The 27,652-nt window shown below is 42.5% G+C and overlaps 1 protein-coding gene across 5 annotated transcripts in view; it reads left to right on the plus strand.

Moving 5' to 3' along the window:
* Nucleotides 1–276: 276 nt before the first annotated feature.
* CUL4A (cullin 4A) overlaps nucleotides 277–27,652 on the plus strand; it is a 44,428-nt gene continuing 17,052 nt past the window's right edge. For 2 of the 5 annotated variants that reach the window (XM_075425165.1, XM_075425173.1), the window contains exons 1-10: nucleotides 476–700; nucleotides 1,250–1,365; nucleotides 5,790–5,893; nucleotides 7,744–7,813; nucleotides 9,567–9,640; nucleotides 11,128–11,290; nucleotides 17,459–17,548; nucleotides 18,835–18,917; nucleotides 22,339–22,406; nucleotides 25,582–25,700. In XM_075425165.1, coding sequence (XP_075281280.1) covers nucleotides 538–700; nucleotides 1,250–1,365; nucleotides 5,790–5,893; nucleotides 7,744–7,813; nucleotides 9,567–9,640; nucleotides 11,128–11,290; nucleotides 17,459–17,548; nucleotides 18,835–18,917; nucleotides 22,339–22,406; nucleotides 25,582–25,700 — 1,050 coding nt within the window. In that variant the 5' untranslated portion in view covers nucleotides 476–537. The other 3 variants (XM_075425192.1, XM_075425202.1, XM_075425184.1) reach the window with 3 other exon arrangements.

The following is a 27,652-nucleotide window of genomic DNA, read 5'->3' on the forward strand; positions in this document are numbered from 1 at the left end:
CTTCAAAGCCCTGGCGCGAGGCGCGTGACGCGCGCGGGCAGGAGCGGGGGTCGCGGGGGACCGGGGCGGGAAACGCGGCTCCGCTTCTGCCTGCCGACCGCCCCCCCCCCCCCCCCGGTACCGACGGACGGAGCCGAGGGGGTGCGCGGCGATGGCGGGGAGCCGCTGCCGCCGCCCGCTCTGCCCCACGGGGGGCTGCCCGGGCCGCCGGCGGGAGCCATCTTGTGAGCGGGGCTGGCGCTGCCCGAGCGCCGGGGGCGGCCCAGAGTCCGGCACGGACCCTGACCCGCACCCGGGATGGGCGGCGCGGACGGGGAGCCGGCTGCCGGGTCGTCCCGGGAAGGGTGGAGGTGGGTGGCTGCCGGCTCGGCGGCGCTTGGCAGCCGCCCGCGGGCAGGCCCGGGAAGCCGGCGCGGTGGGGGAGGGCGGCTGGGTGGCGGCGGCGGAGGAGGAGGGGAGCGGAGCGGGGGCGGGGACCAGTCGGTCCCGGCCCATCCCAGCGCCTTGCCCCGGCCGGACACGGCGCCCGGGGCGGAGATGGCGGACGAGCCCCAGAAGAAGCCGCACTTGTCGGCCCTGGTGGGGCACACCAACGGGCTCACCAAGCCCGCCTCGCTGGCCGCCGCCACCCGCGCCGGGGCGGGAGGAGGAGGAGGCGCCGCCGCCTCCTCCAAGAAACTCGTGATCAAGAACTTCAGAGGTGGGTGCGGGCCGGGCCGGGCCCTCTGCCCCGGCAGGTGCGCGCTGGCCCCGACCCCGACGTTGTTTACCGCGGGCCCGGCCGCTCTCCGGGGTGGGGGGGCGGGGGGGGCCGCCGGGCGCTTTCACCCTCCCCGCTGCCTTATCTGGGCGCGGGGAGGCTGCCTGCGGGCCGATAACCGTCCCGGCCGCGCCGCCATCCCGGCTGAAGGGGAGCGGGAGGAGCGGCGCAGCGCCGGCCCGCGGCACGTCGCCACCTCGGTGTCAGAACTGATTAAAGCCAGGCGAGGGTTACCTCGGTAAGAGCGACGCGGGGGGGGGGGCAGGGGCAGGCGGCGGGGCCAAAGGCGGCGTGCGAAGGGTTGGTGGCCGCGGGTGCAGTCAGTGAACCGCCGCCCCCCCCCCCCCCCCCCCCCCCCCATCCCGGGCCGGGCTCCAGCGATCAAGCGCGGCTGGGCAGAGCTTGACGAAGCGGGGTGGTGGGAAGCGTTGCTGCAGGCCCCCGCCGGGCGGCTGGTTTTCAGCTACCTGTGTCCCCCCCCTTTCACAGAAAGACCCAAGCTACCGGATAATTATACTCGGGACACCTGGCAGAAACTTCATGAAGCGGTGGGAGCGATACAGGGCAGCGTTTCCATTAAATACAACCTTGAAGAGCTCTACCAGGTAAGGCGTGTAGGGCTCGCCTTCACTTTGACAGGAGGAAAACTGACTGCTTTGGGACTTTGACCGAGCTGCGTGGTTAACTTAATGTGTTTTGATTTGTTAAAAACCGATCACGTTTCCCAAACTGTCTGCTCCCTACTCTGTTTCTGGCCAGTTTGCAGTTTTAGGTGCCAGGTCCTCGGAGAGCTATGAGGATCTGGGCCTGTGAAAAAGCAGTTTGCGTTGGGAGACGCGGGAAGTTGCGCCTGGGCAGGGCCGAGGTTTCAGTCTGGGTCTCTCCCATACGGTGCCTACTCAGGATGCTGAAAGCGGCATGTCACACGCGCTGGGTTGTGTGAATACGTATTTTATGATGATTTCTCTTTTGTATGTGCTTTGGTCTCTTGTAAATAGTAATGCTGAAATATTTGCCATTATTAGATGATTAGACTCAAGCATCAATACCCTTTGGGGAATTAAGAAAGAATCTTGGTTGAGCAGGCAGCAAGCTATCAGTTCACCTGTGGTTCAGATTACTGTTACATTTTCGTAACAATCAGGATCTTGATTTTTTTTATTTGAATGATGAAAAAGTATCTCTGGAACATCTGGATTACTGGAGCAGGGGCTAGGGGAGGTAAAAGAGAAATGCTCGTGAGCCATTTCTTCCTTTCTACTTTCTCCACTTATATATGGTTTAGTTCTATGTATTTTAATGTATGTGCTTTGAGGTATTTAACCGAAGCAGTAATTTTGTGGAGTTGTTATGTTAAAAAAAATTACTGGTGCGCTACATAGCTTAAGCGAGTTAGGAGTTCTCTGTGGGTGCAGGTGTTTGATCTGCAGATGTGGATCATGTTGTCAGATCAGGACTTAAGACATTATTATGCTCAGCTAAAATTTTCTAAGTGTTGTCTGCAAAGTGCAGACTGTGAGGGAGGAGAAAGCCAGCAGCCTATACTGGGTCTGTGCTGAAGAAAAGCAGGATGAATTAGAAAGCTGACTAGACTTGTCTCTGTGATTAGTTAGGGTGTATAGTATATGGGTCTAAAATGGCTGATTATGTAAGTGCGTATTCATTTAATATAATTTATTGCCTTTAAAATAGGTAACTTGACTGCAATATATTAATCTATTAATACTTGCAGGTTTGCAGAGTTTGAATTACATAAAACATTTTATGGTTTTAAACTCAGCTTTTGAAAAATCCTGCTTTTTCATGCCTAGCTAAAAAAAAACCCTGCAGATGCTTTGAGCGTTACCTAACTTGTTTTTAGAGGCTCAGATATGAGATTATAGGAACATGGCTATGAAATCACCGGGGTACAGACTGGAGTTTTGGCAGAAGAGGAGGAGAGAGATTTAAGATAAACTGTGAAGGGAGAACTGCACTTCTTGCTTTTTCTGTTTGCCTGCTTATTTGTAAGAACTGCGCAAGACCAGTCCAATAATCTGTAAGGCAGCGATGCAAATCAGCAAGATTCCTGCCCGGTGGGTGGTGGTTGTCAGTGTGCCTGTGCGTAGATAGGTACTTACTCTCCTGCCAAAGGAATAAAAGATGAAGTTCAGCATCCATTGGAAACCTGATCTGTACTTACAGATCGTTTTAGCTGCCTGTTGGTGAGCACTGAGTCATCCACAGGGGGAAATTTCTCTGCGTGCATCGATTCTTACTATCAGGGCTTTTTTCTTTTTGACGTCTTTGTTTGACATTATGGGAGGAAGTGAGAGGCCTGTGAGAGTTCAGTGAGGTGAGCGGGCTGGTGTACCAGCCTGCCTTTGAACTTTCTGATTTATTTATTGAATTTGGCACGGTGGCTGAGGAAAAAAACCTGAAGAACAATGATAAGTCCTTGTGGGAAGCCTGAAGGATACTCCTTTCCAGGCATTACAGGCAGTATGGGGTCAGGCATGAAGGTGCTTGGCAGAGACATAGTCAGTGAGCAGTGGGAGGGTGGCAGCCAATTTTTTGTGACTAAAATAGAAATGATGTCTGGGATTGGTGGTAGATTGCACAGATTTTGATAGAAGCAGCTTATACTTGATGGGATAAAGTGGGGCAGTGCAAAGAATTGCCGAGTGTGGACTGAGTGATAAAAATAATGGAAAAAGAAAATTCCCTTTGCAGCAAAGTCCTAAATAACACGAAATGGGGCAGCACTGCCCTTGTGGAGAACAGAGTAGGGCAGTGTGGTAGTGAAGGAAAAAAAATCATGAGTGTCCTAAGAAGACTTTTATTTAGATAGATCAAGAGGGGAGGGCTATGGCTTACGGAATGCAACAAACTATCTGCAGAATGATTAGGTGTGAATACTGTTTGTTGCAGATGTCATTTTACTTACCTGTTTTAAGACCAAATGAAAACATAGCGTAGGCACTGTGTGATAGTTTTGTTTGTTTGCTTTCTTTAATATTGTTTGGAAATTGATGAAACCATAGTTGATGTGCATTTAAACAGAAGTTACCCCATGGAGAGATCTCTGAGAAACAGGTTCATTTTGTTTTAGAAGACAAACTCTTCAGGATGTTAGAACATATACAGGTAATAATACAAGAAGTAGCAAGAATTTGCATGCTAAATGTTAAAACAGAAGACTCTACTCAAAACAAACTATTAAAAGGTTGATTTGAAACAGAAATTCTACTAGATTTGTGTAGATGTGGAGTCTAAAAGTGTTGTCTGTCTTGTATCCTTGTAGATGTGATAATTACTGTAGCTTTTTCCCAGACTAATTGTGTGCAAGACAAATAAAAGTCAAATCAAATTTCTTCAGAGAGGCAGCAAAAACTCTGAAACAAAAGGTGAAGAAGGAGAAAATTACTGGATTTTATGCCCCCCTCCCCCAATCAAGAAAAGCAGAAACAGCTAGTAGAGGCAGTACTGAGGTGATACGGCTGCCGTTTGAAATACACTTTAAGCCAGCACCATTGCCCAAAGAAGCAGCCCTGCTTTTCCCCTCCCCTCTCAGCCCACACACTTGCTAGCCCGTGTGTTTGGGTGGTCTTAAACTGAAAGAGAGTGAAGAACATTTACTAATGCTTTGACAAAGAGTTACACGCTGGCATTAGGCACCATAATGTTTAATATTACAAAGAAATGAGACACATCAAAAAAAGCTAAAATTTGGGGAAAACTGAGTAAAGGCCAAGCACTGGGAAAATACTGAAACTTTGTCCAAGTTCATTGCTGCTATCAGAAAATTTGTCAATAAAATTGGACACTGTAAGGAGCAAAGGAAAATATTCTTGAGTCAGTTTTGGTTGCCTGGGTGCAATAGTTCTTTAAATCTTAGGCAGCGTTCTCTGCAGTATCAACTTATAGCTTGAAAACAGTTGAGGTGAAGTTAAAGGAAGAGACAGCTGGGTTTTTAGTTCTGAAACCCATGTACAACTCCTTTAGATAATTTTGTATGAAGCGCTGAATGGCCAAAAATCCTTAATGTAAACTTTACAGTTCTCACAGAACATTTGGATGTCTTCATTGTGATTCATTTCAGATGCTGTGGTCTATTAATAAAATAATTTATTGAAATACAGCACACAAGTTAAAATAAAGTGTGCCTGGAACAAAGTCTAAATATAGGCAACAGTATCAAGTAGGGCTACGTTTTCTCTTTGGCATTCTCATTGAGTTTCTTGTGAGGAAAAAATGTCAGTGTAAGGCAATGTAATTACTGAATAGCTGAACAGCAGTATTCTAGATGTGGCCAGAGCTGTCTCAGCGTAGCCTAGGTCAGCTGCGTAACAACTCGATTTACATTAATGTAGTGACCCCAAGAACATCTAGTTTTGGGCAGAATCGTTCTTCTTGGTCAACTATGGATAGATACTCAACTAAATCCCATGAGGTCCTAATAAATCAATTCAAGTCTTTAACGGTTAATGTGGGGGTTTTGTTGGGTTTTTTCTATTATTTTTTTCTCCTCATTTTACCTTAGCGTGAGTATGTGAATCAGTGGAAATGTTCAAAAAGAAATAAGTTAATAAAATGACAGGAAAACAGCTGTATTCATTTACCATTTAGAGTGGTTGATTTGTCTACCTTAAAGTTATTAAGAAATTAAAATATTTGGTATGATAGTGTTCCCCCAAAGAAGTGCGTGTGTGCATGCCTTGGAGGATGCATAAGTTGGGCTTACAGGAAGAGCAGTATTTGGGGAGGGAAATTCTGGTAACAGCACATCTGAAATATGACCCAGAGGGTGATGGTGGACATTGTTGGTACACAAAATCTAGCAGTATAAGAGGGGAACAAAATTTAAAAAGAATCATGAAGTCTTAATTTTTCTACATAGTTTGGGTAATTTAATTTTGAGGTTTTGTTTTTGTGCACAGCTTGGACAGATAATGCTGATACCTTTGTTGTTAGCCTTGAATCCCCAGGCACAAAAATTTGAGTCCTGTTTGGTTTTTTGTCTCATTCATAATCTTTTTTTGGTTTCTAGGCTGTCGAAAATCTTTGTTCTTACAAAGTTTCTGCTACACTGTACAAACAACTGCGACAAGTCTGTGAAGATCATGTGAAAGCACAAATCCTTCAATTCAGAGAATATCCTTTTCTCGTGCACAGAAGTGGTTAGAATGGTTAGTTTAAATCGTTACTTTAAGGAACAATGCTTTGCAAAAATTATACCAGTAGTACTTACATATTTTCATATCAGGCAGAAGCAACTTCAGTCATCTGGGTGAATGATTTTTGTGTACTGATAAGTAACATGCTAATAGCAGTTTATTTATTGTTTTAATAGGAATGCAAATTTTACACCTAATCTGGAAAATTTCAATAGCACTATGAGATTTAACAGCAGGTATGGATTTTTATGTCAGGTGAGTAGTGGAGATGCTTACAGTACCAGTAGGTTAAAATCACCACAGTAATTTTCAGCAATAGAATTCTCAATCATATTCAGTTCTCAGCCCTCTTTTCTGAATCCTGTTGTGCTTTGCATGCTGAGACTGTGCTTTACATGACAGTTGTCTTTTGTGCAGTAGCATGCAGGTTGCACTTGCTCAGGCAGTAGGATAAATAGAGTTTATGCTCACCTGACTGTCCCTGTGTTCCTGGAGAGTGCCTTAGCCAGCAGGTGCTGGAGAGTGCCATACTGAACAGATACTACAGTACTTCGGGTGCTAGCAGTGTCCCAGGTCTCTGTATGTATTTTTATTAGCAGAAAAAGGTGGGTTAAAATAGAAACAAGGGACTGGGGCCCAGAAAGAACCTTCTTTCCAGGTGAGTGCCTTGAATGTGATTTGGATTGTGACTCTCAGTTTGTCAGTTCAGTGCATTCCCTGGGTAGGTGTCTACATGCATAAATACAGTTACTTAGCTAAGTCCCAGGATGGTTTTGGGTTGTGTGTTTTGGGGGCATTTTTTGAGTCCCAGTTAAGGAGTCTGTCTTCTACATACCATGTAAGAAACTTAGGTACATAAATGAACACTGTGAATTCGCCTCTTATATGGCAGCTGATTTCTTCATTACGTTTACTTTGCATTTAAAGTCACATCTGACTAAAAAGTACATTAGTCAGTACGGTGGTCTCTCAAACAGAACTGATCTCTGAGAACCAAATGTTAAAGTCTACTTTAAAGCAGTGTACAGTCAAACATTTTTTGTATCCCTGCCTTTTTAGATGATCTTCTGAAAAGATATTTTAAAACTGGTGTTTTAAAACTTGGCTTTCTCCCTGCCCTCTGATAGAGCTGGTGGTTTGGAGAGTTGAGAATTTTATAGTTTACAGGTATACCACTTTATATCCCAAGGACATGAGATCAGATTAATCAGATTTGTCCAGAGAGAGTTGGAGATGATACTGTGCAGGAGAGGAAGGTAAAGCCACGTTTGGATTTACTCGTATGACATGTGAGAATTGTGTTATTCGTAAATAACAGTTGGATCTGTTGTGTAATGAAGAAAACTATAGTTTACATAGGGAGACCTGGAGATGTCATGAAAAGACCGATATTTGGATTTGTTGAGGATTATTTAGAACTGTAACTGCTTTTGAGAGATTAGGGTCACTCCTGTTGTGCACAGTGTGAACTCATTAAACAAACAAAATAAACCTTTCTGTTCCTTTCACATCAGTTGGTGACAAGGTTGTTTTTGACACTGGTAGGATTTCTTGTTTAAATCTGTATCAAAGTTATACAGTACAGCCACTAGATGGTATTACTGAAGAGCAGGGAATGTTATTCCTTGAAAACATAGGGAGGCCTTTTGGAGAACTGCTAGTCCCTCTGCTGGGCAGGAGCTCTGCAGTTAACGGTTTATCCCTGGGCAGTCACAGTGACATCAGAATATCCATGGAGCATCTTTGCTTAATGGCTGGCAAACGTCATCTCCAGAATCTGGCCTCAAAAGATACCAGCAAGCTAGTTTTCCTTAATAGGTGCTGTACAGATTCTCTGGATAGTCTTTTGTTTCTAAAGAAAATAAATAAATGCTGGCAAGATCATTGCAGACAAATGGTAAGTTAAATGTTTGTTCAGAATACATATCCTTGAGGTGTGAAATCTGGCAAAAAGGAGTTTGTCATGGTTTTGACTTGGGACTGCATTGCACCTCCTCCAAGTTTCAGCATTGCCCTTCACTTTCCCCTTTGCTAGCTGGGGGCAGTTTTGTTGTTGAAAGTTTATATTCTGTCATGTTAACTATGACTTTCATAGGTTTCATATCAAGTTGGAATATCACTCGGGAAATATATTGACACCTGTTTTCTATGGGTGGAAAGAAAAAACAGGCTATGCTGAAATTGCTGTTTGTGATTTGAAGTAATTGCAGAATCCACAGTGTTTGCCTTTAGGTAGCTGCAAGAGCTAGGTTAATTTGAGTTGTTTTTTATTGTTGTTTTGTCAAGGCAGAGATGATTATCCTTTCTGTAGGGCTAAGAAACAGGAAGATTAAAGAACTGAAATTCGGTGTCTCTTTCTTTCTGCCCTTCTTGCCTTCTACCTCCATAATGAACTACATTACAGAAAAAAATCCTCTCTCAAAAACACTGTGTGAATTGGGAATGTCCCTTTAAGAATGCATCATTATAATTCTAAACCAGGATTTTACAATGAGTTTTCATTGCAGTGTCACTTCGCTTTCACTACAGATGTCCCAAATGGTTGCATTTCTATTTTAATTCCTCAAATCTACCTCTCTCCCCTCCCCTGTGGGGGATGGGCAGAGGTACGTGATTTTTATCCGAAATAAAAATTGAAAGCCTTATGGAAACTGTTCAAAGCAAATTCAACAGTCTGATGAAAATAGAGTTGAAGTTTTATTGCCTTGAAAATGGAGTTAAACTGGACCTATATTTTTATGAAAAGACTTTCATGATGAACTCTGTTCAATTACTTCTGAGAGTTTGGGTTTTTTACTCCTCAAAGCAACAACCTGTAGCAAGTGGCTTTCTTGCCTGTGTGCTGCGTTAGCATTTGTGGTATTTAAGAAAAAAATCAGCCTCACTGCTGTTTTGCTTTAATATGCTTGGCCAGCAACTATGCCAGCTTGAGAATTGCTGTAGAAGCAACGAAATCTTCTAGCAGAGGACTAGGTGGGAATAGAAATCTCTGTAGCTGGCCTGGGGATGAGTTTGTTACTGACATCCTGAGTTACTAATGCTAAACTGAAAGCTGGGCAGCCTTTTTATGAGCAAAGTTAAAAATGGATTTTGAGTGTAAAAGAGCTAAAAAACACCTCCTTCTCCCACTTTTTTAATTTTTAAAAAAGAGAATGTATTTTTATACCTTCTTTCCAATGTTAGAATTGGTGTATCTGTGGTTTCCTATGATTTTTGGCAGCTAACTTTTATTATGAAAAGATCTGTTGCACAGCTTATTACTGTTTCTGCTTAAAGCTTATTTTTTTTTTTAAAAAAAGCAAAAACTACGGCAGCATGCTATTTCAGGGTGTTTACTGGATGTCTTGGTGGTACTGCTTGAATGTATGTATCTTGGTAGCAGTAAAACTATTAACAGGCTAATAAAACTATTTAGTTGATGGTTATGAATTTGAAAACTGTCTTGGATGTACTTGACAATACTGCTTAGTAGTAGTATTAACATCAATAAATTACATACCACTGGGTGTATGAGTTGCCATAGAAGTTGAAAATACATACATCACTAATTAATGTGCATGTCTATGGGATGTAGTTTTTCAGAAGTTGTTTTATAATTCCAAATACCATGTGATGGTGAAGACAAAACCATTTTCTTAATGTATTTTCAGATCATGATCAGAAGCATTTTCTTATTTTTGGATCGTACATATGTACTTCAGAATTCAATGCTTCCTTCTATATGGTAGGTATCCATGTAAGTATTCCTCGAATCTTCAGAGTTTGAGCATGCTATTATATTGGCAAAGGTTAAAAATAAATTTTTCACATAATATTTGGTCTGCGTAATAGGGGTCTCAAATTTTGTGTTAGTTCATGGAAATATATGTGTCAGTGCATGCATGTGTCATTTCCTCCTTCCCCAGGAATATTCGTTGTAATGTAGAGTGTAAAAGAAGAAAAAGGTCTGTGAACATATGCTTAAAAGTCAAGGCATATATATAGCTGTAGTTGTCACGATCTGGGTGAGGCTGGCTGCGTGGAGAACCTCCTCGGGCTGCTGCCTCTGTGCCTTGCCACTTGCCCAGCGTTGCTTTAGGTGCTCTGGTTTTGACAAAATTCGACATTCGGCTTCTTGCTCTGTTTCTTTTAAATAAGTCAGGTACACTGACAAGGTGTAGATCGTCTTTCCAGCACTGGCCTCTTGAGAGTGGCTTACGGCACTGAGGTGATGATGCTGTACTTTCAGCACACCACAGTCACATCTTTGGGCGTTCTGTTTTTAAGCATCCCTACTGAGGGGCACTTTATATCACTGCCCAAGCAAATAAAGCGTGGCTTTGCTGAAAATTCTATTTTTGTTACTCCAACTAAAGCAAAAAAAAAATGTAGATAAAGTACTGAAGTAAGAGCACGCATTTTTCCTGCCTGGGTGGCTTCTGCACTCTCAGGAGTTCCTCAGGCTGTCTGAGGAAACTGGCATCCTTCTCCTGCCCCTTGCCCATCCTGTGGACCATTTCCTTCCAGACCTCTGCAGTAATTTTCCTCCAACTCTTTCTGTTAGGCTTTCTTTTACTAAACATTGTTGAAAAGGCCGGTTCATACTTTGTGTCTTTTTTCCTCATACTGGGAAAATTCCCTTTATTGAAATCCTGATGCATGTGAAGAAGTATGAGGTAACAAGTTTTCTCTGAGATACCTCTGTTTTCCTTGGCCAAGACAATGTTTAATAATTGGCTGCTTTATGGCATGGAGGTGCCATTCCTCATCCTCTTAGAATGAAATGAGAATCTGATACAGGTGATCACAAGGTCCTAAACATACAAACAATTCATGCATTTGAACAAAACTTATAAAATGCACATAGATTGACTGATCCAGGGAACCTTATGTTAAAGTATATGTTCAGATTTTGTATTTTCATAATAGTAATTTTTTTATTAAATGGAGAACGTTATAGTCTGTTTTGTGAAATATGGACAGGCTTGTTACAGGTCTCAGCTGAAATGTGTGTATTTGGTAGTGTGTGGCCTGCTGTTTTTTAGATAATTCTTGTCACAGTTTTCTTAGTGAACAGTGTCAAAAAGAATATGCACACCATTAATATATTCTCTTTCTGTGTAATATATATACACTATATGTATTTCATATGTATTTACTTTTCTCAAACCGAGATGCAGGATTTTGAGAAGAATGAACAGTGTGATTTATTAATTTTTAATATTCACACAGGGATATGGGGCTAGAGTTATTTAGAAATCACGTTATTAGTGACAAGCAAGTTCAAAATAAGACTATTGATGGAATCCTCCTGCTGATCGAACGAGAGCGAAATGGTGAAGCTGTGGACAGAAGTTTGCTGCGGAGTTTGTTGAGCATGCTGTCTGATCTGCAGGTGAGAGAAGCAAACTTTACTAATAACTATGTTTAGAAAAGAGTTTGGACTTTTCTAATTCTTGTGCTGTACAGAAATAATTTTATTCTTCAAGTACATGTGCTTCCAAATCTAGCTATTAGATTGATAAGATTGCCTCTTCTTTACCCAATATGCAATCTTGTATTCTCTGCTTTTAAATGAGACCTCTCTGCTTGTTTTCCTTAGCAAAGATAGTGGCCTGCAGACTCTTGAAGAATAGATATGCAAGTCTTTTAGGATATGCAATATTTTGTCTGTCTTAATCACTCATTTTCTAATCCTAGTGCCAATTAAATGTAGGACTGAAAAAAGACCACCTCTGTCACTGTGAAAAGATGTCACTTTTTGCAGTCCAGATCCTGGGTCTCTATCACAGAAACATCACTGTATTGGCAACTTCTTAGCAGAGGTGCCAAGGACAGAATAGGATGCAAAGTTAAGGCCAAGGTTTTCAAATATATAAGGTCAATCTGTAACTTACTGGAACTTTCTGTTAGCATAGATACTAAGTAACCAAATCGACTAAAAAATGCTGTGCTGCTGACTTTGGCATAGGCTGTCCTCTAGTTGACATTGCAGCCTTATGTAATGTGCAATAAAACTTAGAAGCTGTCTTTCATTCTTAAAAACTGTTGAGGTTGCTCCATTCAGAGTGGTGTACAGCATTGTGAAACTGGCTGAAGGTTTAAAAAAGAGTTCAAAGAGCAAGACTGCATAAAATAGTCCTTTTTAGTCATGCAACTTACTTGCTTTTCTGCCTTTCATGTTGATTGTCCTGACTTTCATCCATAACTTTCTCTAATGTTCCAGAAAAATTAATGACTGATTATTCTGTTCAAGAGAGAAGGCAAACTTCTGTCACTGATTTTTCAGATCACGTAACCCGGAGGTGTGGATCTGACTTGTGTGCTTTTCCCTGCTATTTTTCCCATTGTTATTTGCCAGGTTTCTCTAACTGCATCAGCTTTTTCTAGGTGTTGACTTTTTAAGATTTATTATTTTTTAGCAAAATACTCTGCTAACTAAACATTACCCTTTATTGGATCCTTCTTACAGAATTGGATTTAAGTCTACATTTTCCTTCATTTGCTCAACAATGTACTTTTCTGTTTCACTAAGGAAATTAACCTAGTCTAATCTGTTCTTTTATGTCAATTCACCGAGATAGAGATGTGCTCATAATCCTGTTATTATAAGCCAAGATCTCTACTTCTCCCTCTTTCAACAGAAGTTAGCTTCTGGAGAAAGATTAATTAGTTAAGAAAATCTTGTATTTCATTTGAAAACAATTAATCTCCAACACATTCCTGAGTTTTAGGCAATTGTGCAATTGAGGGCCAGCTGCTGAAAGTTGATTCCTGCTTGCATAAATCCCATCCTATAGCTGTTTCCTGTTGTAGAGCTTTACACGTGGTTTATGCAGAAAATAGTTCCATATACTGTTATGTTAATGTTTTTCCAGTTATCCTGAAGGAAAGGAAGGTAAGAAATGAAATCTAGTACTTGATTCTGTTGAACATGGAGCTACTGTAAAGAGAAGGCTGAAACAATGAGTTGATGTCTGCTTGTGATGCTGAATTGGTGAACTGTCATGCTCTGAACACTTGTCAAGCCAGAGGTCTCATATTTGAGTTTGCACTGAAAAAATCAAGCTTTTAAAAGTCCTTAAGAGAAAAAAAGTGGCCAGAATGTGATGAATTTTATAGCTCTAGTATGTTTTGGAAGAAATATTTTCTTCTATTCTTCCACCATGCTCATGGAATCTTTCATTTTTCTTTTTGCTCACTTCCCTCTGTTTACATGTTATTCCCTAGCTGCCTTCTCCAGACTGTTTTAACTATTTTATATTGTTGTCCTTTCTAAGTTATCTCCTTTCTATACTTACCTGTTAACTATTACGCAGAATTTTTTCGATGTCTGTTATTGTTGGTCGTGCCCTTTTTTACACACCTTATTCCTTCCCTGGTGTTTTGGTTTGGCCTGGATAAATGCCAGGTGTGCACCAAAAGCGCTCCATTACTCCTCCTCTTCAGCTGGACAGGGGAGAGGAAATATGGTGAAAGGCTCGAGGGTTGAGACAAGGACAGGGAGAGATCACTCGCCAATTATCGTCACGGACAAAACAGACTGAACTTGGGGAGAAAAGGAAATTTAATTTATCACCAATCAAATCAGAGCAGGATGGTGAGAAATAAACCCATATCTTAAAACACCTTCCCCCCACCCTTCCATTCTTCCCAGGCTCCACTCCAGCTTCTCTCCCTCCTCCTCCTCCCACCCACCCCCCCCACCCCTAGCTGCGCAGGGGGACAAGGAATGGGGGTTGCGGTCAGTCCATCACATGTTGTCTCTGCTGCTCCTTGTCCCTCAGGGAGGACTCCTCACACTCTGCCCCTGCTCCAGCATGAGGTCTCTCTCATGGGAGATAGTTCTCCACAAATTTCTCCAACATGAGTCCTTCCCACGGGCTGCAGTTCTTCACAAACTGCCCCAGCGTGGGTCCTTCCCACAGGGTGCAGTCCTTCAGGAACAGGCTGCTCCAGCGTGGGTCCACCATGGGGTCACAAGCCCTGCCAGCAAACCTCCTCCGGCGTGGGCTCCTCTCTCCACGGGTCCGCAGGTCCTGGCAGTAGCCTGCTCCAGCGCGGGCTCCCCACAGGGTCACAGCTTCCTTCAGGCATCCACCTGCTCTGCCGTGGGGTCCCTTTCACAGGCTACAGGTGGATATCTGCTCCACTGTGGACCTCCATGGGCTGCAGGGGGACAACCTGCCCCACCATGGTCCTCACCATGAGCTGCAAGGGAAGAGTCTCTGCTCTGGCATCTCAAGCACCTCCTCCCCCCTCCTTCTTCACTGGCCTTGGTATCTGCAGAGTTGTTTCTTTCACGTAATCACAGAATGGTAGGGGTTGGAAGGGACCTCTGTGGGTCATCTAGTCCAACCCTCCTGCCGAAGCAGGGTCATCTACAGCAGGCTGCACAGGACCTTGTCCAGGCGGGTCTTGAATATCTCCAGAGAAGGAGAGTCCACAGCCTCCCTGGGCAGCCTGTTCCAGTGCTTCGTCACCCTCAGAGGGAAGAAGTTCTTCCTCATGTTCAGACGGAACTTCCTGTGCCTCAGTTTGTGCCCATTGCCCCTTGTCCTGTCGCTGGGCACCACTGAAAAGAGCTTGGCCCCATCCTCCTGACACCCACCCTTCAGATATTTATAAGCATATATTAGGTCCCCTCGCAGCCTTCTCTTCTTCAGGCTGAACAAACCCAGCTCCCTCAGCCTCTCCTCATAGGGGAGATGCTCCAGTCCCCTCACCATCCTTGTAGCCCTCCGCTGGACTCTCTCCAGTAGCTCTTCATCTTTCTTGAACTGGGGAGCCCAGAACTGGACAGAGTACTCCAGATAAGGCCTCACCAGGGCAGTGTAGAGGGGAAGGAGAACCTCCCTCGTCCTGCTGGCCGCACTCTTCTTGATGCACCCCAAGATGCCATTGGCTTTCTTGGCAGCCAGGGCACACTGCTGGCTCATGGTCAACCTGTCGTCCACCAGGACACCCAGGTCCCTCTCCACAGAGCTGCTCTCCAGCAGGTCCACCCCAAGCCTGTACTGATGCATGAGGTTGTTCCTCCCCAGGTGCAGGACCCTGCATTTGCCTTTGTTGAACCTCATCAGCTTCCTCTCTGCCCAACTTTCCAGCCTATCCAGGTCACGCTGAATGGCAGCACAGCCTTCTGGTGTGTCTACCACTCCTCCCATTTTGGTGTCATCAGCAAACTTGCTGAGGGTACATTCTAACTCTTCATCCAGGTCGTTGATGAAGAAGTTAAACAAGACTGGGCCCAGTACTGACCCCTGGGGGACACCACTAGTTACCAGCCTCCAACTAGACTCAGCGCCGCTGATGACAACCCTCTGAGCTCTGCCATTCAGCCAGTTCTCTATCCACTTCACTGACCACTCATCCAGCCCACACTTCCTCAGCTTCCCCAGGAGGATATCATGGGAGACTGTGTCGAAAGCCTTGCTGAAGTCGAGGTAGACAACATCCACGGCTCTCCCTTCGTCTACCCAGCCAGTCATGCCATCGTAGAAAGCTATCAGATTGGTCAGGCATGATTTCCCCTTGGTGAATCCATGCTGACTACTGATAACCTTCATTTCCTCCACTTGCTTGATGCTGACCTCTAGAATGAGCTGTTCCATCACCTTTCCCGGGATGGAGGTGAGGCTGACCGGCATGTAGTTCCCTGGGTCCTCCTTCTTGCCCTTTTTGAAGATTGGAGTGACACTGGCCTTTCTCCAGTCCTTGGGCACCTCTCCTGTCCTCCAGGACCTCTCAAAGATGATGGAGAGTGGCTCAGCAATGACATCTGCCAGCTCCCTCAGCACTTGTGGGTGCATTCCATCGGGGCCCATGGATTTGTGGACGTCCAAATTGCTTAAGCGATCCCTCACACAGTCCTCCTCGACCAAGGGAAACTCATCCTCTTTGTAAGCTTCTTCTCTTACCTCCGGGGCCTGGGATTCCTGAGGGCCAGTCTTAGCACTGAAGACTGAAGCAAAGAAGGCATTCAGTAGCTCTGCCTTCTCCGCATCCTCTGTCATCAGGACACCCGCCTCATTCAGCAGCGGCCCCACATTGTCCCTAGCCTTCCTTTTGCTGCTGATGTAGTTGAAGAAGCCCTTCTTGTTGTTTTTGACATCCCTTGCCAGCTTCATTTCCAGGTGGGCCTTGGCCTTCCTCGTCGCATGCCCTGCCTTCTTGGCAGCCAGGGCACACTGCTGGCTCATGGTTAACCTGTCATCCACCAGGACACCGAGGTCCCTCTCCGCAGAGCTGCTCTCCAGCAGGTCCACCCCAAGCCTGTACTGGTGCATGAGGTTGTTCCTCCCCAGGTGCAGGACCCTGCACTTGCCCTTGTTGAACCTCATCAGGTTCCTCTCTGCCCAGCTTTCCAGCCTGTCCAGGTCACGCTGAATGGCAGCACAGCCTTCTGGTGTATCTACCACTCCTCCCAGTTTGGTGTCGTCAGCAAACTTGCTGAGGGTACATTCTAACTCTTCATCCAGGTCGTTGATGAAGAAGTTAAACAAGACTGGGCCCAGTACTGACCCCTGGGGGACACCACTAGTTACCAGCCTCCAACTAGACTTAGCGCCGCTGATGACAACCCTCTGAGTTCTGCCATTCAGCCAGTTCTCAGTCCACTTCACCGACCACTCATCCAGCCCACACTTCCTGAGCTTCCCTAGGAGGATATCATGGGAGACTGTGTCGAAAGCCTTGCTGAAGTCGAGGTTAGACAACATCCACGGCTCTCCCTTCGTCTACCCAGCCAGTCATGTCATTGTAGAAAGCTATTAGATTGGTCAGGCATGATTTCCCCTTGGTGCATCTTACTCCTCTCTCTGCACTGCTGTTTCACCACAGTTCTTCTTCCCCTTCTTAAATCTGTTATCACAGAGGCGCTACCACCGTCACTGATTGGCTTGGCCCTGGCCAGCGGCGGGTCTGTCTTAGAGCCACTGGCACTGGCTTTATCAGGCATGGGGGAAGCTTCTCGCGGCTTCTCACAAAAGCCACCCCTATAGCCCCCTGCTACCAAAACCTTGCCACACAAACCCATAACACCTGAAGAAAGAGCTGTCACCTTATTTGGTATAATTCATTTTTTCTTCAGCCACTGAGGTAAACCTGGCAGATCTGAAGAATTATTACTGAGTGTATTATCATATTACTGATGGGAGTTACCTGTTTTGTGCCAATGTTTCACTAGTTGGAAGTAATTTTTTTTTTGCCACAGAAGTATCAGTGGAAATCTTGAGCTCAGGTGGATTGGATGTCATTGCTGTGCTGTGATGTTGGGTACTGGTGTTGGCCTGTGTGCCTGAAACAGAAGCCAGTCAGTTTAGATGATTTGAGTACTGATGACTGAAACAGGCTATTGCTGCACTGGGAAGTCAGCTCTGATCTCAGTCTTTCTAAAACCAGTGGGCAAACAAAGAAATTCTGTGTTAATGTAATATTACTCTGACATGTGTCATAACTGTGTGTGTTCTTGAGATTTTACTTGCCCTCTGTGCCTGACAACCGAAATATGCTACCTTTACTGACAGCTTACTGCAAGTAACTAGATTAATTTCTTGAGCAGGTTTACAAGGAATCGTTTGAACAGAGGTTTCTGGAAGAGACAAATTGCTTATATGCTGCAGAAGGCCAAAGATTAATGCAAGAAAGAGAGGTAGGTGCATGTTGTAGATGATTGCTTTTGTGCTAGTTTTATCTGCTATGGGATTACGTAAGAACCACTGGTAGAGCCATGGTGTATTAATGTTCAGTGAAATTCACTGATACCCATGTACACATTCACGTGTTTTGATGAGGAGCACAGTATTGTATCAAAGGGAAGAGCAGACTCCAGACTGCTGTGGTGTTTGAAATATATATTTAAGGATGGAGAAACCCAGTGACATATGGTGTAGCTAAAGTAACACTACCAGAAAGTAATTTCCACATAAAGCTTAAAGGGGTGCCATCGATACTATTTTTTCCCAAGAGCTGTGAAATATCCACTGGTATCATTTTACTGTATGGTTAATACACATGTAAACCATTTATGTTTTTACTATTTTGTTGCATTTATTTTGCAGATTTGTTTCTTCTCCTTGTTAGTTAAAACAGTTTTGTTTTCTGTCCTCTTGAGCTAAAATTATGCTCTGCAGTGGGCAGCCTGCAAATGTGGTTATATCTGAAAATGTGTATCAAATGACATGTTTCTTGGTGGTCTAAAATACAGAAGACTGCTTTTATTAATTCTGTTTTAACACTGAGTCACTACAATCGTTTTGAAAATGCCAGTTAATGTTGCACTGAGGTGAATCCTTGTCACTAATCCTGCTCCATTCACCTCATTCCCTGGCGTTCCACTGGGACCTGAGGTGAAGTGCTTTGGCGGAGATTTTGAAGCCAGGAGTCTTACTGCTTTTATGCACCTAGTGGAAAGCTGTGGAAAAACACAAAAGGAGTAAGGCCCTAACTTACACAGTGTATAAATGTACATATGTATGCATAACTGCATCATTTGATCATTTGAAGCCTGAGTTTCATACCTGTGTCATAACGTGATAAATATGTGAAGTCTTCACAGGGTCAGATACCCTGCTGGAGAAACTGCTGTTGAAATAATAGAACGATATAGTTCACACCACTTGAAAATCGGCTCCATGATATTTTAAGGGCTAACTTAACTCAGTAGGATTTTGAGAAAAAATTAACTTTCTCTGAAAAATTCTCAGATTTCTCTTTTTCTGTTCCTTCCTGTCAGGTATGGGTATAATACTTTTAATATGAAGTAACGTTGTTTAATAAAAATACGTATTATGTAATATGTAACAACATTCTGGTGGAATAGTCCTTCCCAATTTGTACTCTCTTCTTAAATTTGTAATTTAGAATAATTATAATGGATCGAGATTATCTGCCTTTGATACGTTTGAAGCTGAACTTGGCATTCTCTTGTCTCACTAGGTCCCAGAGTATCTTCACCACGTTAGTAAACGTTTGGAAGAAGAAGGAGACAGAGTAATAACATACTTAGACCATAGCACACAGTGAGTACAAATTCTGTCATTCTTAGCAGCAGTCAAGCATCCATCATAAAAAAAGTGTGGCTGTCTATGGTTATAGAGACACGGATTATTTCTTATTATTATCTTACAGATATTATCTTGTTGACAGAACTTCTGATACAGCTTGGTTTTTTTAAGGCTTTTTATCAAAACTGATTTCTTTAAAATCAAAACATATTTTGAGTAAGAGGGGTGAATTTGTCCAAAAAGACTTAGCAGTATAGATTACAGTTAACAAAACTTTATATAATAACTCAAATTTGCATTATCAAAGTAGTAGCTAGTTTTAACCATCTATGTGCCGATGGTAAAATTCACTACAAAACACGTAAGGGAAAGAAAGATTGATTAGGGAAAAAAAAGGAAAGACAAAGTTAGATTACGGCAAGGATACAGGCCATGAACATCATTCATGAGCAGTCCAGAATGTGCATTTACAGTACCTCAGCTTTGGTGCAGCTGCTGCCAATCTGTTGTGCAAGGTAGCTTGCCCTTTTTTCACTCGGGTATTGAGTAATACATATAGTGTGTGTTTTGCTAGGGTAAGAACATGCGGTCAGGAAGCACCACAGAGTCAAAGGACTGTTGTGCTGTAACCCAGCAGGCAGCTAAACACCACGCAGCCATCTGCTCGCTCCCAGTGGGATGGGGGAGAGTGTCACAAAAAAGGTAAATCTTGTGGGCTGAGATAAAGGCAGTTTAATAGGACAGGAAAGGAAAATCGTAATAATAAAAGAATACCCAAAACAAGTGATGCACAAGGCAGTTGCTGACCACCCGCTGACCGATGCCCAGCCAGTCCCCGAACAGCAGCCCCTGCCCCCTGGTCAACTGTCTCCAGTTTTTCAGCATGACGTCATACGGTGTGGGATATCCCTCTGGTCAGTCGGGATCAGCTGTCCCGGCTGTGTCCCCCCCAGGTTCTTGTGCCCCCACACCTCGTCTCCGCAGAGCAGTGTGAGAAGCTGAACAGTCCTTGACTCAGTGTTAAGCACCGCTTGGCAGCAACTAAAACACCAGTGCGTTACCAACATTGTTCTCATACCAAATCCAAAACGTAGTGCTGTACCAGCTACTAGGAAGAAAATGAACTCTTATCACAGATGAAATGACACATATTATAAATCCATATATAACTTGTCCTGTAGTAAGCTGTTGCATGTTTTTTTAATAAAGAATGTAACAGTTAATAACATTTTTATTTTAGGTGTTTATTTTCTAGATGATGTATTGGCATTTCAATGAATGCTAAAAGAATAACTGGATAAAAATGATCTTCTTAACTTACTATTTTCTTCAGACATATTTTGCATATATTTATACACACACTTGCACGTGCCTGGCGTGTCATGGTACAGATTTGAACATGAATTTTTTTCTGTAAATGCTGATTGCAGGGTGACTAGCTTCTTCAGGCAAAATCAGTCACATTAAAATATATGGAACTATTTCTGTGTATAAAGTTAAAGCATATAAATGTATTTATTCAGTATTTAAGTAAAACAATAGGTTGGTATCATTACATTTTCAGTACGTCTAGATGTACATCAAGTCCTTGCTTTGAATCTAGTCCTTAGTTAAAGGCTCAGAAACCTACTTTTAGAAGGCTTTGCACTAATTTCCTTTTTTTTTGTAGTAAGAAACAGCAGGTCCTACAATTAGTGCCCTTGAGTTGTCCTCAGGTCATACTGTCTCTCCAGGTGTGCATGTAAAGAGCAGAAAGCATGTTGGATTTAGTTGCTAACTTAGATCTTGAGATGGAAATGATACTTCCAGGACAAAACCATGGTGGGAAATGCCATTTAGAACATTTCAAGCCAGGTTGATGCAACACAGGGAGAGTGTGGTATTGCAGCCCATGTAGGGATTTACTCAGCCCATCAGTACTGTATTTTATACAGCCTTGACTCCTGCTGTGTTGGAGACTGTCCGCAGCTGTAGATAGCAGTAGTTGGAAACTCCAGGGAATATGGAAGTAACCATAAAAATGGCTGTATGTATTAAGACCAAGGGTCGGTCTGACTAGTGTTTCATGTTTGCTTACAGCCACTGCAGGGAAAGAATAGAGTAAGTATACGTGATCCTCTCCTAGTATCTGCCTGTTTTCAGCTCTGGGTATTTTCTGAACCTGATGTGGTTTGTCTGTTTGGATCTCTTTCAAATACTTGCACTGTCTCACTGGGATTCACACAAGCTTTTCCATCTGTGCCAGCCTTTGGCAAAGTGTTCCACCAGTGCACTAGCCACCACGCGATAAATCACCTGCTTTTGTTTAAGTCTGGCTCCCACTACCATCACCGATGACCCCAGCTCTTGCACTGGAAGGGAGAGCAATCAGTTGGTTCCCTTTCGTGTTTTCCCTGCCTGTCAATGCACTGTGTCCCCGCCGAGTCATTTCTTTCCCAGAGAGAGTACTAACGTGTGCAGTTGTTTCTCTTCAGCTGCTGCTCCGTACTTTTGTCACCCCTGTTCCCTTTTCTGAACCTTTCCAAATTCTGATTTAATCTTTGGAGATGAAAGGACTAAAACTATATTGTATGGAAGGTCAGGTAAATCATTGGTGGGCTGTTTCAGGAAAGGTGATGTCTTGGTGAAGGAAGGGACATAAAGTGGTAGCTGCTACATAAAAGGCTTCCATCAATCCGAATTGAGCATCTGTCATTTAGAAAATCTAAATGAAGGGTCTGAGAACAGTTTTATGAAATTTAATGCAGAAAGAAGTGGTTGGTCTTTTGCTGCCATACAGTAAACAGTGGAACAAGTTTAGATGTTTTAGTTATCCCTCTGCACTTCAAACATTTCTTCTTTTAGGCTAGAAAGGATGGAAAGGAAAACTTGCCATTATTTTTCAGTCCTATCTAAAGTGAATGCATCAAACAAATATTTCAGTAATAGTAAAAAGTACAGAAAATTCAAGGAGAAATTTAAAATGTTTTGCAAATTTTAGTCTTGTAGTTCTAGCTCAATTTATGCTCATGTAGGTGCATAATACAATTGGACAAAAAGTTTGAGTTTTGAATATCACCAAGGTGTGTTGTGTTGTTTTGGAGTTCAAACCCTTGGAGGATTTTGTTTTGTTTGTTGATTTGTTTGTTTCCAAGAAAATATCAATTTTGTGGGTTTTTTCAGAAATTTTTTGTACTGAATTTTGGTTTCTAATCTTTTCTACTAAGAACTTGGTTTTTAGTATTCAAAACTGAATTTTGTTTTTAATTACATAGGTGGTTTACTGTTTTCTTGACTTCTTTCACATGTGACATTTTTCTCTTAATTTGTAGCCTCTGTTTTAAGTAGGAAATTGTTGTTTTTGTATTGTCAGGTGAGCTATTCACAAATACACTGTGACAGGAGGCAATTCCCTTATGTGCTAGTACTTCTAATATGCTTTTCTTGCCTTATTTAGGAAACCACTGATTGCTTGTGTGGAGAAACAGCTACTAGGAGAACACTTATCAGCTATTTTGCAAAAAGGTATTTTTTAAAATTTGTGGTCTCCAATGAGCAACAGATTCTTGTACTCTGCAGCATCTATAGACTCCATAGCTTTTATTTAAGGAGACATGTTAGCCATGGAATAAACTTCCACAGATACATAAAGCCAACCCTGTGACACCGTTACACCCACTGTGACAAGTAAATTGTATATGTGGAAACAAATATCTGAAATACAATTCCATATTTTTAAAGGTTGCTAAACCCTCTAAATCTCCTTTGACTTACAGCGGTGCGCTTAGGAATCAAACCTTTGGAACTGCTGATTTCCTAGAATTATATAAGTTTCTAAATGAGAACTGCAGTTACTGTCGTACCTTCTTTTATGTGATAATCACACAGCTGAAGTGCAATAGCTTGACATATTCTTGTCTTTGCATAGCTCGAGAATCGTGAGTTATTGGAACTGACAGCATTCCAAGGCAATGCACTTTCATGTGCTTTTGTCAATGTTTTGTGCATGCAACGGGTACAAACTGAAGCACGGGAAGTTCCGTCTGAGCATGAGGAAGAACTTCTTCCCTCTGAGGGTGACGGAGCCCTGGAACAGGCTGCCCAGAGGGGTTGTGGAGTCTCCTTCTCTGGAGATATTCAAGACCCGCCTGGACAAGGTCCCGTGCAGCCTGCTGTAGGTGACCCTGCTTTGGCAGGGGGGTCGGACCAGATAATCCCCAGAGGTTCCTTCCAACCCCTACCATTCTGTGATTCTGTGATAGTTTACCTTTTGTCTGGCAATTTCAGATATGAGCTGCAGTCTTCCTAGGAAGTCCTTACCCAGACATCAGTGTCTTCAAATCGCCATTTCTTTGTTCCTCTTAATTTTCAGTCTTTCTCACTGAGTTCCTGGGTTTGATCAGTGTTCCTTCATCTTCTAATACTTTAAATGATACCTTCCTTTTCTTGCGCTGGGCATCTTTTTCAGTTTTAGATCTTCTAGCAAGTTACCCTTGTGTCTGTTTCCTTTACTGCTGCAAAATAGATGTCCCTAGTAGTCTGGTATCTTCGAACTCCATCATGTCCATGTTTGTTTATACTTGTGGGTTGTTACACATACCACTTTCACTTCTTTCATTGTCCCCTTTTTAAAAATAGACATATGCTCACAGACTTCTCTGAACTGCTCTGGGAATAAGTTATTTCACTGTTTCCAATAAATTTATAAGTGGTCACTCCAGTTTAGTTATGTTAAGCTTATCATAAACAAAAGGTAATAATTTTTTTTGTTGTTGATATATGTCAGTGTTGCTTGCTCTTTAATTCAAGTATTTTTTTAAAAGTAACTTTTCCAGTGATATATTTGTTCATCAGTTGGCTTAACCAGAAAATATGTGGTGTTCTTTTACTCTGAATGTTTTTTGGGCTTATAATGTATGCGCACCATCCATGTAAATATGGAAAGAGTTGTACATTCTTCTAGTTACTGTGGTATTGTTGGATCAGCTTTTGCATTCTGTGTCTGTGCTTAAAAAAAAGTAAGGCTAGTGTCACTTGAGTTGCATAACTTTCTGCATTCATTTGATCCAGGGCACATTGTAATCTGCTTATAACAGCCTGGTGTTCAATGCAAGTAGAAGATGACACTGCCTTTTGTAGCTTTTGTTCCTTAGGAGAAGGCATGTGATGTAGTCAGTGTGATATGGGGTGGGGAAAAAATAACCTTACAAATGCAGGGTATGTAGAAGAAACTTTTAAAATTGTGTTATTAAAACTGTGATTGACTAGGTACTGGTTGTTTTTTTTCATTACGAGTGTAATGAAGTTTTCCAAGGCTGTGACAGTGCTTTCTGGAAGTTGTGTGAAGCCTTGTCTTAGAAGACTTGCCTATGTCTTTTTCATTTGTCAAATATGTGACAAAATAATTATTTCAGTCACACAGCTCATATGCCAGAGGAAGAAGGAAGGTTAAACTATATCATCTAGGTTCCAACAAAGCACTTAGTGTATTGGTGTCTTTAAATGAATAGGTGGTGATGCTTGGATGTGCTGAATGGGCATTTCTTAATGCCCTGTTCAATGCCAAAAGAACACCAGTCACATGTATTCAAGACTCTGTTGTCTTACATGCTTTTAAATTATGTCCATTATTCTGATATCTCAAAAGTTTAGGCATATCTTGAAGTTCAGGAAATCTCAAAATGTCACTCAAAAGTTTACCTGACATTGTTCTTGAACATTGGTTGCCTTTCTGAACATGTAAGTTGTAGTATACAGTGAAAGCATTTTTAAGATTAAGAATATAGTAGAAAATAGGATAGTTCAGTAGTGATTGAAAATTCTTTGTGATCTAATACCATTTAAAAATTTGAATTAATGAAGTATATTTTATGAACTAGAACAGTTACACAAAGTCAGCTACACTGATGTGAATGGTCAACCTGTGTAAAATCAAGCTTTCTGGATTTTTAAAAATGCCATAGGTCTCTGATACTGCCCTCCTACATTGCTAAACCCTCTGTCAGCAACACCAGACAATGTATCTCTGATTACACTGGGACTACACTGATCATATTCTCAAGTGTAAAAATGTGTACATAGCTGTTACACTTTGTGTTTTGCTCTGAGCTTTGCTTCTCCGTTCTTTAGTCCAAGGCCTAGTCTCACATAGGGTGAACTGATAAAAGTGAAAGTTGCTTGGAAGGCATTTGTAGTCATCTTGTTATTCTATCAGTATGAGTATAGACAATTCACAGCACATTCTTAATCTAAAAACATGGCTCACCACACTCCACAGGAAAAAAATCTTCGCAATATTTATCTTTAAATATGAAGCAGTTTACTTAGCTTACTATTTTCTAACATTCTTTAGAGATTCTATGAGATCACTTGATGACACTGTACCCTTCAAGTCAAGTACTGTTCATAAAAGTTCTGCAAAAGGCTTACAGGTAACACCTTATTGGGAAAGCACTTCAGTTGAAATAGTTTTAAAATATTATACCATAAATCGTTTTGGCCAGTTTAAACAAGGGGGCATGTTAACCCTGAACATACCACTTGCTTGGAGAAATGTAGTCTTAAAAAGTTCATACTTTTTAAACATGGTGGAGGTTTTTGTTTTTTTGATGTATTTCATAGCAATTTTTCCAATATATTTCTAACTGTATTTATGCAACTATATTCAAATTTGCTCTTTCTTCCAATTTTATTTTTTTAGGACTTGATAACTTGCTTGATGAAAATAGAATATCAGATTTGACCCAGACGTACCAGTTGTTCAGCCGGGTAAAAGGTGGGCAGCAGATCCTTTTGCAGCATTGGAGTGAATACATCAAGGTATTTCAAAGATCTCGTATTAATGTCAAAAATTACACTGTTACCGTATACTACTTCTATCAGAAACAAGAACAGTATATAAGTGTATGCATCAAAATCCGTTTTTAAGCAAATGTGGGGAGAGTTGTTAATGCTTCCCTCCCCCAGTAAGTCACATGATGAGAACCAGCAACACGGAAGTTTTGGTTTAAAATTTCTGTTTGGAAATTGCTTTCCTTAGAGGTTTGATAATTACACAAGAAGTTATTTTTGTTTGCTTTGCTTTTAAAGAGCCACATGCACATGTGTTTAGAGTATGCTGGATTGTACTATGTGTTGTGTTTTGCTACAAATACACTCAACTGTTTACGTATCTGCAAAATCGGTGGAACATCAGAATGTAGCTATTCTGCTGCAGGCTAGCAGTGCTAGATGTAACCACCCTACAGCAATGCTGATGAATGATCAGGGTATTTTAAACAGAATGCTCCTCTTGAAAATAATCTATCATTAAAGTTGTATTTAGATGCTTCAGGTTTGTTTTGCTAGGCGTAATATGCGTGTAGTACGCTGCCCCAGAGCACTTGCACTCTAGTGCTCTTGCAAGATGAAAGCAGCAAAGCTTCACAGAAGATACTTCTCTCTGGAGCTGATAATTCATGATGTGATGGTTCTCCCCTGAGTCACCCATGGGTGCGTCACCCTTCAGGACTAAGAGCGTAGCATCAGTGCCGCTTCAGAGGTCCCCTTCCTCCACACCCATGTCGAGTTGTGCACGGCACAGCCGTGTCTGGGGCACAGTCTCCCTCTGCCCCCAGAACCAAGGTGGAGTGTGCTCAGCAGGGGACGGGGATCCATAGGTGGCTGGGCCAATTTCTTCCTTGCTCCCACATCGTGCTCCTGATTTTAACCCTTGTGCTGCCCTGCCACTTCATAGACTCTTTTGGGATCTGTTTTAACACAGTACCTGGGCAAGGTCGGTTGTATGCTGGGTTTAGTGAGCTAAAGAGGCTCACAGAAGTCCTGTGCTGGCCCAAGGAAACAAGCAAGAGTTTGGGACAGGTAGGCAAATAAGGGAGGGAGGATCAAAACCTCTCCTTTCACAGCAACAAGTTAAGTTGGCTTATTGTACCTTATGTCGCACAGAATCAGATCTTTTATGGCTTTGTTTTTCAGAATTTTTTTTACAGACTCAAAAACCTGGAAGCCATTTTTTGTAGTTAAATCAGTAAATCTCCTCCTTTCAAATCTTCTGTATGACAGAATGTATTGAAGTAAGGCTTCAAGAACTTAATTTTTATCTTGTGAGCCAGTATAAGAAAAAGCACAGAGAGCGTGCCAAATTACTGGGGTGAAGGTCTGTGCTCTACTGTAGTCGCCTTTTTATTTCAGAGGTGCCACTTAGCTTTCTGTATCTCGGTTTGCCGTTTGTAGAATGGGGGGAATGACCTGCAATTTATGAACGTGACTGATAGAGAGATGTCCAGGTGCTGTGTGGAGGAAGGGGAAATTGTGCGAAGTGTAAGATATGATGGACTAGATGATCTTCAGAGGTCCCTTCCAACCCAAACCATTCTGTGATTCTGTGATATACATATTAAATCTGAGGACCTTGGGCAGCCTCGTGTTTGTCTTGATTTGATGCCAATGAAAGATCACAGTGGATAATTAGGTACTGAGGTGCAAATTTTGAGGTTTGGGAGGGATTTCCTTGTCTCTCTGTTTGTTGTGGTTTAACCTGGCAGGGCAGCCAAACACCACACAGCCGTTTGCTCACTCCCCCTGTAAGGTGTGAGGGGGGAGAGAATCACAAAAAGGTAAAACTCATGGGTTGAGATAAAGACAGTTTAATAGGACAGAAAAGGAAGGGAAAATAATAACAATAAAAGAAGATACAAAACAAGGGACACTTCACAAATGCTATTGTATCTCTGACTTTAAGATAATAAATGTAGGAACATGAAAAGAAAGTC

The sequence above is a fragment of the Opisthocomus hoazin genome, chromosome 1 (genome assembly GCF_030867145.1).
Source record: "Opisthocomus hoazin isolate bOpiHoa1 chromosome 1, bOpiHoa1.hap1, whole genome shotgun sequence".
NCBI lineage: Eukaryota > Metazoa > Chordata > Aves > Opisthocomiformes > Opisthocomidae > Opisthocomus > Opisthocomus hoazin.